General features: G+C 38.2%; 1 protein-coding gene across 2 annotated transcripts in view; it reads left to right on the top strand.

The window, feature by feature from the left end:
• astn1 (astrotactin 1) overlaps nucleotides 1–13,291 on the top strand; it is a 195,131-nt gene that overhangs the window by 61,739 nt on the left and 120,101 nt on the right. For both annotated transcript variants that reach the window (XM_028976985.1, XM_028976984.1), the window contains 3 exons: nucleotides 3,027–3,111; nucleotides 5,903–5,977; nucleotides 12,737–12,874. In XM_028976985.1, coding sequence (XP_028832818.1) covers nucleotides 3,027–3,111; nucleotides 5,903–5,977; nucleotides 12,737–12,874 — 298 coding nt within the window. The remainder of the gene's footprint in view (nucleotides 1–3,026; nucleotides 3,112–5,902; nucleotides 5,978–12,736; nucleotides 12,875–13,291) is intronic.

Genomic DNA, 13,291 nt, shown 5'->3' with positions numbered 1-13,291 from the left:
ATGAGAATGGCAGTGACAGCGTTGGTCTCCCACTTACAGCCCTAGCTATTGTGTGCCCAGACCAAGGTCTGGATATTTACCCCGTCTTGACGCATCCTGATCAGTGCTAAATGTGTTGAACTATGTTTGGTGCATTTGGAATAGAATGCCTTTTATTGTCACTATACGCATGTACAATGAGATTAAAAGCAACTCCTTTAGTGCAGACATATACAGTACAAGCCAAAAGTTTGGACACACCTTGTGTTTTCTTTATTTTCATGACCATGTGAAGTACATAACATAACTCCACATGCCTTCAGTGAAGGCAAATCTACCAATGTAAATGGTCATGAAAATAAAGAAAACACATTGAATGAGAAGGTTTGTCCAAACTTTTGGCCTTTACTGTATGTATAAAATAGGGCAGAAAATACAAATATACAAATAAACACAATACAATATGTAAAGGAGCAATAATTACAAGTGAAGTGCCAGCGTTATATACATATGGGAAGAATATATAACTGAGTATGGTTTTATATACAGTGTATATTTTATACAGTGTGTGTGTTACATTAGAATTAATGCACATTTATTTCACATTGTTTCCAAGTAGCCACACTTATGATGGTGAGTAGTGCTGGAATGTGATAATAATGTTATTGAACAGTATACAGATATTGCACAGTATTCTGTGGTAATAAAAATAAAATATGGCTATTGCACAGCTGTAGGTTTGAAGAAAAAAAAAAGTCCAGGGGCTCGGGGGTTCGACTGCATAGTCAGTGCATGTAAAAGTTTAAAGTGGTTATTTGGGAAAAAAGAAACTGTTCTTGAGTCGGTTTGTCCTTGTTGTGATGTACCTGTAGAGTCTTGAAGGCAACAGGTCAAACAGATGAAAGCCAGGATGGGAGCCGTCCTTGATAATGTTTTTTTGCTCTGCTGAGGCATCGGGAGATGTAGATGTCCATCAGGGAGGGGAGAGAGCGTACAATGATTTTCTTTGTTGCCTTTACTACTTTCTGAAGGCTCTCCCTGTCTGTCATGGTGCAGCTGCCGTACCGAACCAAATTTAATTTTGCCTTTCATGCCTGATCCTTGCCTGTCCACCGCTGAGTGTTCCCTGGTTTGTATCATGCTTTATTTCTACTGGTACATAATGTTTTAGTCTAATGGTGAATAAATATAAAAATAATTTTTAAGTTCGGGTGTATGTGTCACTGACAGCCACTGACAATATTTCATTTGCATTCATTCCTATACTTCTGTATTCTTTCATATGCATGTCCATAAATGTAGAGGAACACAGATTTTATGCAGTTGTAAAGAAATTTCTTCGTGTTTTCTTAAGTGACATTAAGAGTCCCAAGTGGTCAACTTTTTTCTGCATAACTTTACATTGATAAGCATTCCAATTCACATGAGTTGCACAGAATATGTCTCCACAACAGATGCCAAGTGCATTACTTTATATAATTAATAGGCAGATGACACCAGTTACGTGTTACGTCCTGAATTAAATTTACAGACTGGACCCAGGTCAGAGGGTAGCTCATCATGTCAGCATGTGACTTGTGCAAAACATTCATAATTAGAAATCCTGTTAAATCTGCAATGGGAGCTCTTGTTATAAATGTTGCTAATTGATGACCTCAGTGATGTCCCTGTATTTATGTATATTATGTAGCATATAGCATTCCCTGTATCCCTGTAATTACCTCATGATTGACAGAATGTACCACAGACCCGTGTGCAGGTAAAACCTGGGAGGACATAATCATACTCTCGATTGTACTGATGCATGTAGAGCTGTTATGATCGAAATTTAGCAGATGATTAATTGTCATGCAAATAATGCAATTATTATTTTTTATTTCTGTTAATTTTACAATTATTGTAGAGAAAACCTTGTTTAATTATAACCATTCAAATATATATGGACAAATCAAAATGACTTGTTTAGTTTATGTAGCAGGAGATTCGGAAGAGACTTTTTTTTTTATTGAACTTTTATCTAACTTTTCACTAAAGATGGAAAAATGCATGATAGCAAATGTTATTCAACAAACCATTGGTAATTGATCAGTCAACATAAGGAAGTATACGAAACACAAGGCTGTTTTTGCATTTTCTTGCATTAAGAAAAATGAACTGGGGAAGACAGGAGGCCCTATTCCGTCGCCTCCTCATCTGTTGTGGCCAGCCAAATTACGCCCGATGCAGCTGCAGCATGACCTGAGTGACTGGCCCAATTCTGATGGCCGAAATAAGCACCCCAAATTGGAGACCTGACTGAGATGATCTGCCACAGATGTGCTCAGGGTGGATCATCGCTCAGCAAGCTGTGGGGTCGGGAAAGGGGGTCTGACACAGTGCAGGGATGATAAAGAGGATGCGGGGCGGGGGGTGCGGGGTACAGTGCTGACAAGGACGGGAGTGATGGCGAGAACACCCTGCCCAGATTGCTCTGACCTTTATGTGGGCGGACTGTACAGCAAGGGTTATGCTCACTGCTGAACACACATTACTGGCGCCTGAAGGGCGAATCTTCTGCAGGTTTGTTACAAGCTGCCGCAGGTGTGGCCACGGCACTCAGCATAACCCAGGTTCATATTAATCTTCATCCTGTCTTGTTTTTAACGAACGATAATTAATATGAGGCTATTTAACATCTGCCAACAGCAGTCCACAATTATTTAGCCAAGCTGCCGAGTCTCTTGGTAAAACGCCACTGGAAATTGCTGGCATTTTGCTGCCAATTCAGTTGATTAAACTGGGCCTTTAAACTGAAGTTTAATGGGGCACACATGCTTTTACTGACAATACACGAGGGTTAAGGTCCAATATCATGTTAAAGATGCAAAGTTCATGTCTTTAGTGCCCATATCCTCAAATTGCAAAACAAGACAAACTACTGAAGGTCATTAGAAGCCACTTCTGAAGATATTTTTGGGAACAGTAGGCTAAATAAAAGACTCTTTACAGACGCTGCTTGATTACTGCATAGGGCAGCAGCAAGTAAATTTCTAATCTTTTTTTTCCAGGTGAATGCCTTTGCTTTGATGGCTACATGAGGGATCCGGTTCACAAGCATCTCTGCATTCGCAGCGAGTGGGGTCCTAATCAAGGGTGAGCATTCTCTGTAATTAACAATTACATTATTAGGCCTGTCAAAATTTTAAAAATGTATAATATTTCACTAGATTTTAATATAATTGTCTAAAATATATAAACACTATTAGCACATATGCATTTTGTTTATATCCTCTGTGGGTCTATGCACTATGACTTGAATATTTAAGTTAGCTTCAAAGTTAATGAATAAAGTTGAAAGAAGTTAAAAGAAGTCTTGGAGGCACTTCTGACTCGGGTTAGCTCTCTCTTGGCTGCAGCAGATGGTTGACCGATCTTACGGTAATTGTAACTTTTGCAGAGACATTTTGCATATCCAGTGGCAGGCCTGCACAGATGGCATCTTGTTACCAAGGTGAAATCGCAAAGGGAAATCGCTACGTACTCTGAAACTTCTTATTGCCAATTAGTTTTACAAATGTTACGGGATCACAACTGCTGTATTCTTATAATCAGTTGTACACTGTGGAAATCCTGTTTAAATGTGAAATTTGTAAAAAAAATTATTTTGCTGAATGCAGTGTTTAAGATAACCAAGCTAATTGGGCCTCACCTTCTTTAAATAGTGTGTAATGTGTACTTTCAGGGGTGGGGGTGTCACTCACAAACGTTTTGATTAAGACTCAGAGGTGACGAAAGCCTTGGCATTTTAATTGGGTGGGAGATTGAAGTGATGACAGCCTGCGAGATGGATCTGATAATTAGAATTCGGATTAGAACAATTGGGGGGTTACGTCAGGGAGCAAGAAGACTGGAGACAAGGGGGGCTGCTTCATTTGTGTCATGCCATGAAGGTGTGAACCATTTTTAATTGGGTCTTCGGCCCTTGGGGATGAGAGAAACGAGTCCAGTGCCAATCGAAGTAAAGACTGTAGGTGACAAAACACACCAGGAATCACACATTCCTTAGCTGTACTTTTTAAAAGTGTAGACTTGGAATTATTTCCCATTCCACCCAGTCATAACTCTTAAACTGGAGTACCTAAAGGTGCTATGGCATGCCTTATTTGTAAATTCGTCTGCAATCACTACATGTGACTTTGGTAAAAGGTGTGGCCAGTTTTACTGTGCTACCACATGTAAGATGTCCGAAGCTGTGAGAGCGATAAAATGTGCTTACATGCTGAATTTAAGACATTTTGCAATGAATGAATGAATGAATGTGTGGGAAAGAGGCTCAGGAGTTACAGTGAGACTAAATATAAATTGAATAAATTCGTTTTTTTCATTAGTTCAGTTTGGGTTCAGTTTATTGTGTCAAATTTTTGCTTAAGGGCTGATTCACACAATGTGAACTGTGTCACGTGGTACGATGAGCAGTGAAATAATTTTGTCTGGTTGCGGCTGAGTTCCACTCTCAGCGCACCTGAAAAAAAAAATGTCCAGATTCAGCAGGAGCATCACAAACACACCACAAGTGCACTGTCCCCTTGTTTGAACACAGTGTAGTAAAACCAATATATATATATAGTGTAACGGTTGAAGATTCTTGTTTAGATCTACATTAAAAAAAAGATGTAGAAATAATGTGGCATAGAACTGTTAACTAACAATTTATATTGTTTCTATTGTTGTGATGTTGAAGTAGCTTTATAGGTTTGGATGTGAGTTTTTTTTCCATGACTGAAAGCAGCACATCACTGAATGTTTACTCTTTTGCTTTTGTGGAATTAGCATTTAAATTAATATGTTTATCCCATGTCCCAAACTCTTGGTTCCACTATGCTGAGGTAAATACAGTTTTTCTTTCTGTAGTGCCACTAAAGACATGGAAGAGCTGTAACACAAAGCTCATTGTTTGGTAATGGCCAGTTTAAGTTTCGTCTCTCTTGGCTGTTGTGATGTTAGTGCTATGGAGCGTCCAAGAAGCAGCATTAAAAGGGTTTAAATGGTCATTTTCTCACAGTAACGGCTTCCTTGGAGAGACATCAGGTCCTTGTCAGCTCTTCTGCTTTCCTGGAGCTGAAGTGTCTGCTATCTGCCTGTACACATTAATCTCAACACATCCAACACTCTCCACAGCACTTTGCGCGAATGCTAGTCAGCCAAAGTCACAAACACATGACAGTTTTAGAAGTGCTAATTGAGAGCATGTTGTAGTAGATATTGTGACTTGTAGGATCAGCCTAATGTGCAATACACATTTTGGCTTTTAACCCTTATGCCCCCGTTTTTGTACATTTTTTTCAATTCTTTTGTTAATTTGGCAATCATTCTGGCTGTATTAGAGCTTTGGACATGATTTTCTCTGGGAAATCTTATTTTTTGAAATCCAATGTTTTGTGCTCTTGCATTTTGCACACTCTTGCTGTAGTCGTGGTCAAAAATGTACACACACACAAAATTAAAATCATCATACATCAATATTTTTTTCTGATTTATTTTTAGAAATAAGATTACTTGGTCATCTATGATGATTTTCAGGAAATTAACCCCTTAAATTCCAGTTTAAACATTTGTATTATTGATCAATAAAAAATATCTATATTTTTTCCATATATTAAATAGTAGGATGATGAGGCAGTGGTGGCTATTGTAGTCTTGGGCATGTGAAAGATTGATTTGATTGCATTTGCATTTTTTGTGTAAATTGTTACTTTAGATTTCTGAGGTGCCACTGAGGTGCCACTGAGGTGCCACCGTCCCCACACACTGCTCCTCGGGCTCCTGTCATGGCAGCCTACTGCTCAGTACCAGTTATGGGTTAAAAGAAGAGGACTCGTGTGCACCGTGTGCTGTGCTGCCGTGTATCACAATGACGATCACTTCACTTTCATGTGTTTTCCAGGCCCTGGCCATACACCATTTTCCAGCGTGGGTTCGATTTGGTGATGGGAGAGCAACCTTCTGACCGAATTTTCAGGTAAGAACAAGGACTGCCTTAACAGGATAACAAATTAGTGAAGTGCTAAAGAACAAAACAGATTGATGTGGTGCAGTTGTGGCTGTTGCGTTTTAGTTGGAGTGTTTATGATAGCAATAAATACGTTTTCATACAGTGTAGTTAATCATATTTAATAGTATACCCATGGAGTGTTGGAGTTACTCAAAACGCATCCGGATGCTTAATATTATTCCTTGTGTAGACAAGGAATTCAATTATGCCCATCTGGAATTAATTCATGGTAGTGTTTGCAGACTTTGCTGGGTGAGGATCATCGCTTAATATCAATGACATTGCAAAAATCTATAAATTATGCCCTCATCTTGAGCTGCTGTATTAATTACCTCTGTATTTAGGCTGTACTTTGGTTTTGTTCTTAATTACACTTAAGGCCACTCAAGCTGCAAGTGAGTGGCAGGGTCTGTCTATGTGTTTAAATGTTTGCATGTCTTATTTCCCTTAGTAAAACCACATAGGTTATACAATTCCGCTGTGATTCCGTCCGGTGGAGGCCAAGTGCTTTGTCCAAGCCTAATGCACGCCAGGTTTTTCCTGTGCTCGGTGTGGTGAAAATGTACCAATCATTCTGACTTGACTGTTCCATCACCTCCAAATGAGCACCTGTGCTCCACAGCTGTCACTCTACTCAAAATTGTGATTTTGCAGGGATTCATCTTAAATGACAGCTGGAAAAAAAGAAAAAAAATCTCTTAGCTTGAAGCAGGGCACATTAAAATGTAATATGCATCTAAAATATATAAAAACATCATGGAAATGTATTCTGTTCGTACACTTCACTATGCTGAATGACCATACACCACATTAACCGTTCCATAATTGTAAGTAGTTAGCCAGTACGCAGTAAGGGGCACTCTGTGATGGTGATCCCTAGAGATCAAGGTTAATCTCCATAACACAATGTGCTTAGTTCTGGCTATAGTTCACACATAATTTGCAAGGTCATTAAGGCGGTATAGGCTTTTAAACAGCATGCTTTTAAGGATCATCTTAATATCTTTAAAGATGGGTGCAGTTTGTCACAAAAGATACCAATTACATATATTTCTAGTAACTAAATACATAGTTACTCTATAATTAACCAAGTTTACCAATAATACTTATAATAAGAGGAGCTGTCAGAGGAGCATTAAGATAAATGTTGACTGAAACTTATTTGCATCATCATGTTGTCATATGCAAGTGAAATATGGAAGTCTTACTTCTGAACGGATTGTTGTTGCTGCTTTGTAGATTAAAACATATAATCCATTTAAAACGATGTTTGTTGGTATACAGTGTATACTGTCTCACTTTTGCATTTAGCATTTTGTGGCTTTTTCATCTACTGTGACCAGTGAAGATGGGAATTTGGACAAGATGCTTCTTTATTCAATCCAGTTTCACAGACAGCATAGCGACGAGCAGACTTCCGTCTGATGTTTTTTAAAGTGTGACAGGCTGGCCTAGAATCTTTCATCCTGCCATTTTATCCACACTTTATATGGGATTTATTTTTCCATTATTATGTTTCTGGATCTGTGGGAAAACACTTTTAACAGCCATAAAAAGAACATTTGTGGCAATGAGTGTTTTCTTTGGCGTGGTGAATTTCTTACTTTCAGCTGGTCTCAGGAAATGTCTGTCATTTAGTGTGAGAGAAATTATATTACACAAGATATTGTACCAGTGGCTGATAGATCTGCTTTAGTTTTTAATCTCTAAACTATATAGGCTTTTGTAAAGCAACATACCCCACAGAAACAACCCCACCCCATTACAATCTTAATTAAGTTTTGCAAGACACCACTTTTTTGTCTTCTAACCCTCTAACTCTTTGGAATAATAAAGAAATATGTGTATATCATATTTGAAAGAGCTGACAAAGACAAAGACAATAAATGTATTTAGAAATCAGTTTATAATCAGCCACAAGAAATGTTCAGGTTGTAGGAATCTGATCTTGGTTAGATAAACCACAGAAATGGGTATATGTTATTTTACTTTTACAGCATTTACCAGATGCCCTTATCCAGAGCGACTTACAATCACTAGTTACAGGGACAGTTCTCCTGGAGCAACTTAAGGTTAAGTGTCTTGCTCAGGACACAATGGTAGAGAGTGGTAGTAAGACCTGGGTCTTCTGGTTCATAGGCGAGTCTGTTACCCCAAGGCTACTACCACCCCATTTTAAAATTTATAAACCATATCTAACAAGATACATCACGTGGATGATAATCTGTTTGCATTCTTGGTTTGGTACAGGAGAGAGGAAGTAGGGTGTGTGACAGCTGTCAGTCACTCCTATTGGCTCCAGCCATTTTAAGCTTGCTCCTCCCATTTTTACATATTTCCGTAAATTTGTCTTCTGGGTGTCTGAACACGGTCACAATGGGCTGGGTGGGTAGTTAGTTCTTCCTCTCCAGTATACAGATAAATATCAAGCAGTCTTCTCTGGTTTGTAGTTGTATTTCTGGAAAGCAGGAACATGCATTTCATGTAACAACATTTCTCTCAATATGTCGATTACAGAGGCAGCAAAATCAGGCGCGTAAAGATTGAGTTTGGTCCTGAGCTGGTTAAGTCTATTCCCAGAGGCAGCACCACAGGTGTTCAGTGAAACGAACCACACATGTCTGAAGTAGGCCTTCAGTTTTATAATGTAATTCATTTTTGGGGCATGGAGGGGTGGGGGTGGTCTGCTAGATTTTTATAGTGCCCAGAAATTCATGGAGCACAGTATAAAACCATTCAGATTCAATTTGTTCCTTAGGTGACTGACTTTAATTCACATTGAAATGAGAATTTGGCATTTGTAAGAATTCCATTGATTCCCTATTATGCAACCCCCCCCCTCAAAAAAAAAAAAAAGAAAAAAAAAGATGGTGCTATATTAAGAAACGTATTATAACTTGTGTTAAAATTAAAGACAGGATGTGTTATTTACAAATGCACAGACTGTGGGTTTCTGAAAACATGTTAGTTTGATTTCACACATTTGGGAAAAGATCTCCCCTCTAATCAACTTTTGTTTGCTGGAGGAAAGCAAGCGAGATGCAAGTCTTTGACATTCCGCTATGGAGCTGTTGAAGTGATGAAGTCGGTGGTGGTGGCTTCCTAACTCAAACTTAAATAGAGAAATAATGCAACTTTAATAGAGTTGCCTGACTGTAATCACTTGAAAGATTCCATTGCACCTTATTAAATGGCGGGAGTGGAGGGTGTGATTCATGTGGCACTTGGGTTGGAAACAGGGTAAGTAATTGGAGAGACATAATTAAGCCTTTCCTTTTATAGCAGTTTAATCACCTCATTCTCAAAGTGACTCTTAATGCATTGAAGTCCATGCGATCTTGTGCCCTTTTGTTATGCTAAGTTAGCATTTTGTCAAATGCAAATTGAACAATTTGGATGTGAAATATGCCAAGTCCACAAAAAGTGTCATTAACCATTTAATCAACAATGTTCTTTAATAGCTCTTCAATGCATGCATAATACATCAGAATCAACACAGCACTGCTTAATGCTAATCCTTTTCAAGGACATATTTTCATGCATATCGCTGAGGTATGGACAGTGTCCACTTCACACTATCGCTCAGTTTGAGTTGCCACTTTGCTAATGTGTTTTACACCGGTGTGAAATGTGTCATCGTGGTGTGAAGAATATGACTCATATATGAGGGATCCATTTACTCATCGAAGCTGTGATACAGTCATTGCTGCCGTGCAGAGAAATAAGAACATTTTTATTAATATGAATTCAGTTTCACAGTTTTGCACCACAGCACACAAAGAAGTCATGTGGCACAGTGAATAATTTAGTTGTCTCTTGACACTTGAATGGGTTTGAAATTGTTGAGTGCTGGGGGTATGGGTTCATAAGAGATCTGACATGGTTAATATGCAATGTAAAGTGTCACATTAAACATTTCCCCCTAAACATTTTACGCCCCTGAATAAGTGAAGAAACAAAATCACTGGAGTGACAAGACTGCGTTTCGCCAGAGATTTTTTTTACTGGAATGAGGAAGCACGTCCACTCCTGGATAAGTAGGTGCAGACTAAAGCAATCGATCCAAGACTATATTGAGATGATTACAGACAAAAGTGATTGCTATTTAACATACAGTACAGGCCAAAAGTTTGGACACACCTTCTCATTCAATGTGTTTTCATGACCATTTACATTATTAGATTCTCACTGAAGTCATCAAATCTATGAATGAACATGTGGAGTTATGTACTTAACCTGGCCTCCACAGTCACCGGACCTGAACCCAATCAAGAAGGTTTGGGGTGAGCTGGACCGCAGAGTGAAGGCAAAGGGGCCAACAAGTGCTAAACTCCTCTGGGAACTCCTTCAAGACTGTTGGAAAACCATTTCAGGTGACGACCTCTTGAAGCTCATAGAGAGAATGCCAAGAGTGTGTAAAGCAGTAATCAGAGCAAAGAAACAAGAATATAAAACATGTTTCACCTTTTTTTGTTAAGTACATAACTCCACATGTGTTCATTCATAGTTTTGATGCCTTCAGTGAGAATCTACCAAAGTAAATGGTCATGAAAATAAAGAAAACACATTGAATGAGAAGGTGTGTCCGAACTTTTGGCCTGTACTGTATATTTTGAACAAAGAGTTCTAACAGTTTTCAAAGACAAGTGACAAACATAACATATATCTTTTACTCAGAACAGATGTTCTGTCCCAAAAGCAGCTGTATGGATGGTGGAAATTGCCACAGAAATCATTATATCAGTTCAGTTGAAAAGTTTACTAATTTCCTTATTAATTCATTAATTCCTTATTAGCTCATCAAGCACTCACCAATTGATTATAAATCGCTGGAAGGTGGGGATTGTGTTGAATAGCAATAATTCAAATTAAAAATTTATTTGTCACGTACACGGTCATACACGGTATGATATGCAGTGAAATGCTTGTGCGACTGCAATTGGCCTCAATATTACATATATTGCAAATATTCAAGTATTACAAATATAATTATCAAATATGAGATTATGCTCGTCATAGCAATGCATGTTTGTTTGCTGTTCAAAGTCTTTCCATCACAATTGATCTTATTTTCTTATTTCAACAAATAACTGAGCATTATTTGCTGTGGCATCATCATCCTGATTTCTGCAATGAACTTTTACTAATTATTTTATAATTACTACAGTTTTTTTTATGTTGCTGTTGAGGATGCAATTCTGCTCTAATAGTAATTATGATATTTGTCTGACATTAATGTTTCTGAATGGGAGATCCCTTATGACCAACAAGGGCTGTGTCAATGGAAAGTGAAGTATAATAGTACTGCATGCACAATTTGCATAATTTCCATCAAAGGTCACCTCTGTCCTTCCTCCAAGAGTAATAGGTCACAAGTGTATTTTAAACTGTTTTAGAGGTTCCAGCTAACATGCATTGTTATTACTAACCATTGGTATGACATTCCAAGACTGAAAACAGCAAATTCAGAGCCCACCATACATAGTATACATGTTTAGCAGAAACAGTTTTTTGACATATGACTAAAGTGCTGTATTGGAGATGTTAATTAACATGCAATGTCTTAGATATATCAGCCATTTATGGTATGCAGACCATATAAACAAGACTGGTGAGTGGTGTCTCAATAATTCCAGATTTGTTTTGTTCTGTTTGTTAACTGTGCTGTTCAATAGCAGGACGTGTGTGTGGTATTGAGACTGAAATATAATAGCAGGCAGAATAAGTGAAAAAAACAAACATTTGTACTGCCCAAAAAAAGCTATTATGGATATTGATAGATACATGATTTGTTATTCCATTTTGACACTAACTGGGACCACCAAAAATACATGTATGCAGCCTTGAATTATTTTCTGAATGAGGAACCTGGTCTATGGTATAATTCAAAGGATCCTAGAAATTGTTGCTGTCCTTTGGAAGGATTTCATACCCTGTCATGACTTAAAAAACTCCAACCATATAAAAGAAAAGGGACATAGGTGAGAGAAATGGATTTTGGCATCAAATGCCAGTACTAACAAAGAAAAGAAAAAGCACCTAAAAAGGCATTGTAATCTTCTCATGGGTGTCAGGGTGCACGACTGGGAACAAACAGGGGGTTTATTACAAAGAACACAAGCTCACATCAATACAGGACCACAGTATTATGACCCGAAAAGGACATGAGACAATAGGCAAACATTTATACAAGAACACAGTTGTACACAATCGAGGTGATCAAAAACAATACGGTGTCTGATTGTGACAAATCGATAACTCACAACCGACTGTAACAAAAATGTGGCTTTGGACAGATCCGTGCTTCATGTTCTTTAACTTTTTAAACTTTGGTTTCTCTTTGGATTCCGTTATTACATTTACCCACGTTGACCTCATCTTAAGTATCCCCTCTGAAACATGTGGATCAGAATTATCGAGATTTGAAGGTATCATAAAGTGAATAATTTAATATACGTATGGTGCCCTGAACATCAAATATTCACCCCTATGAACTATTAAAATTCAGAAACTAGGAGTTCCATGACTTGTGTTTAAATCCACTTATGAGCAAAATGAAAATAAATAATTTGTAACTTTATGGCAAAACTGATCTTTCAGTTCCCAGTTTAGCAAAATGATCACGTTGTTTTCCTTTGACTGTGAATACGAGCAATTCTATATCTTCTATGGGTTTTAAACAGCCCAAATTGCCCATCTGAGATGTTGCTACCTGCTACATTACAGGTTCACCTACACACTGGGGGAGGGCATGTGGCTTCCGCTGAGCAAAAGCTTTGTCATCCCCCCTGCTGAGTTGGCAATCAACCCTTCTGCCAAATGCAAGACTGACATGACTGTCATGGAAGATGCTGTGGACGTGAGGTGAGAGAATCCTTTTCTTACCACGTTCAGTTAATCGTGAGTAGTGAATATTGGGTAAATTCCATAGAGTCACTTTCCACTTATGAAGTAAAGCCTCAAAATCACACACAGTGGTGCCTGAAAGTCTGTGAACTTCTTACAATTTTCTATTTTTCTGCATAAATATGACCTAAAACATCACCAGACCTTCACAAAAGTTGATAAAGAGAATCAAATTGAAGTTCCTATGACATGAAAAATTCACTTGTGTCATTTGTGATATTATTTAACAGTAATACAAGTTCCCTTAGCCTGTCTATGGTCCTGCCGTGGCTAGAAATGGCAATAGGTGTAAAGAGTGCTTTGGTCATTCTGCTTCACCATTCAGAGTGGCAGCTCAGACGGTCGGATCTAGAATTTGTAAAAATGAGCACAAAT

This window comes from Denticeps clupeoides, chromosome 4 (genome assembly GCF_900700375.1).
Source record: "Denticeps clupeoides chromosome 4, fDenClu1.1, whole genome shotgun sequence".
Classification (NCBI taxonomy): domain Eukaryota; kingdom Metazoa; phylum Chordata; class Actinopteri; order Clupeiformes; family Denticipitidae; genus Denticeps; species Denticeps clupeoides.
Note: the sequence above shows the minus strand (reverse complement) of the source record. Positions and strands in the feature narration are given on the sequence as shown.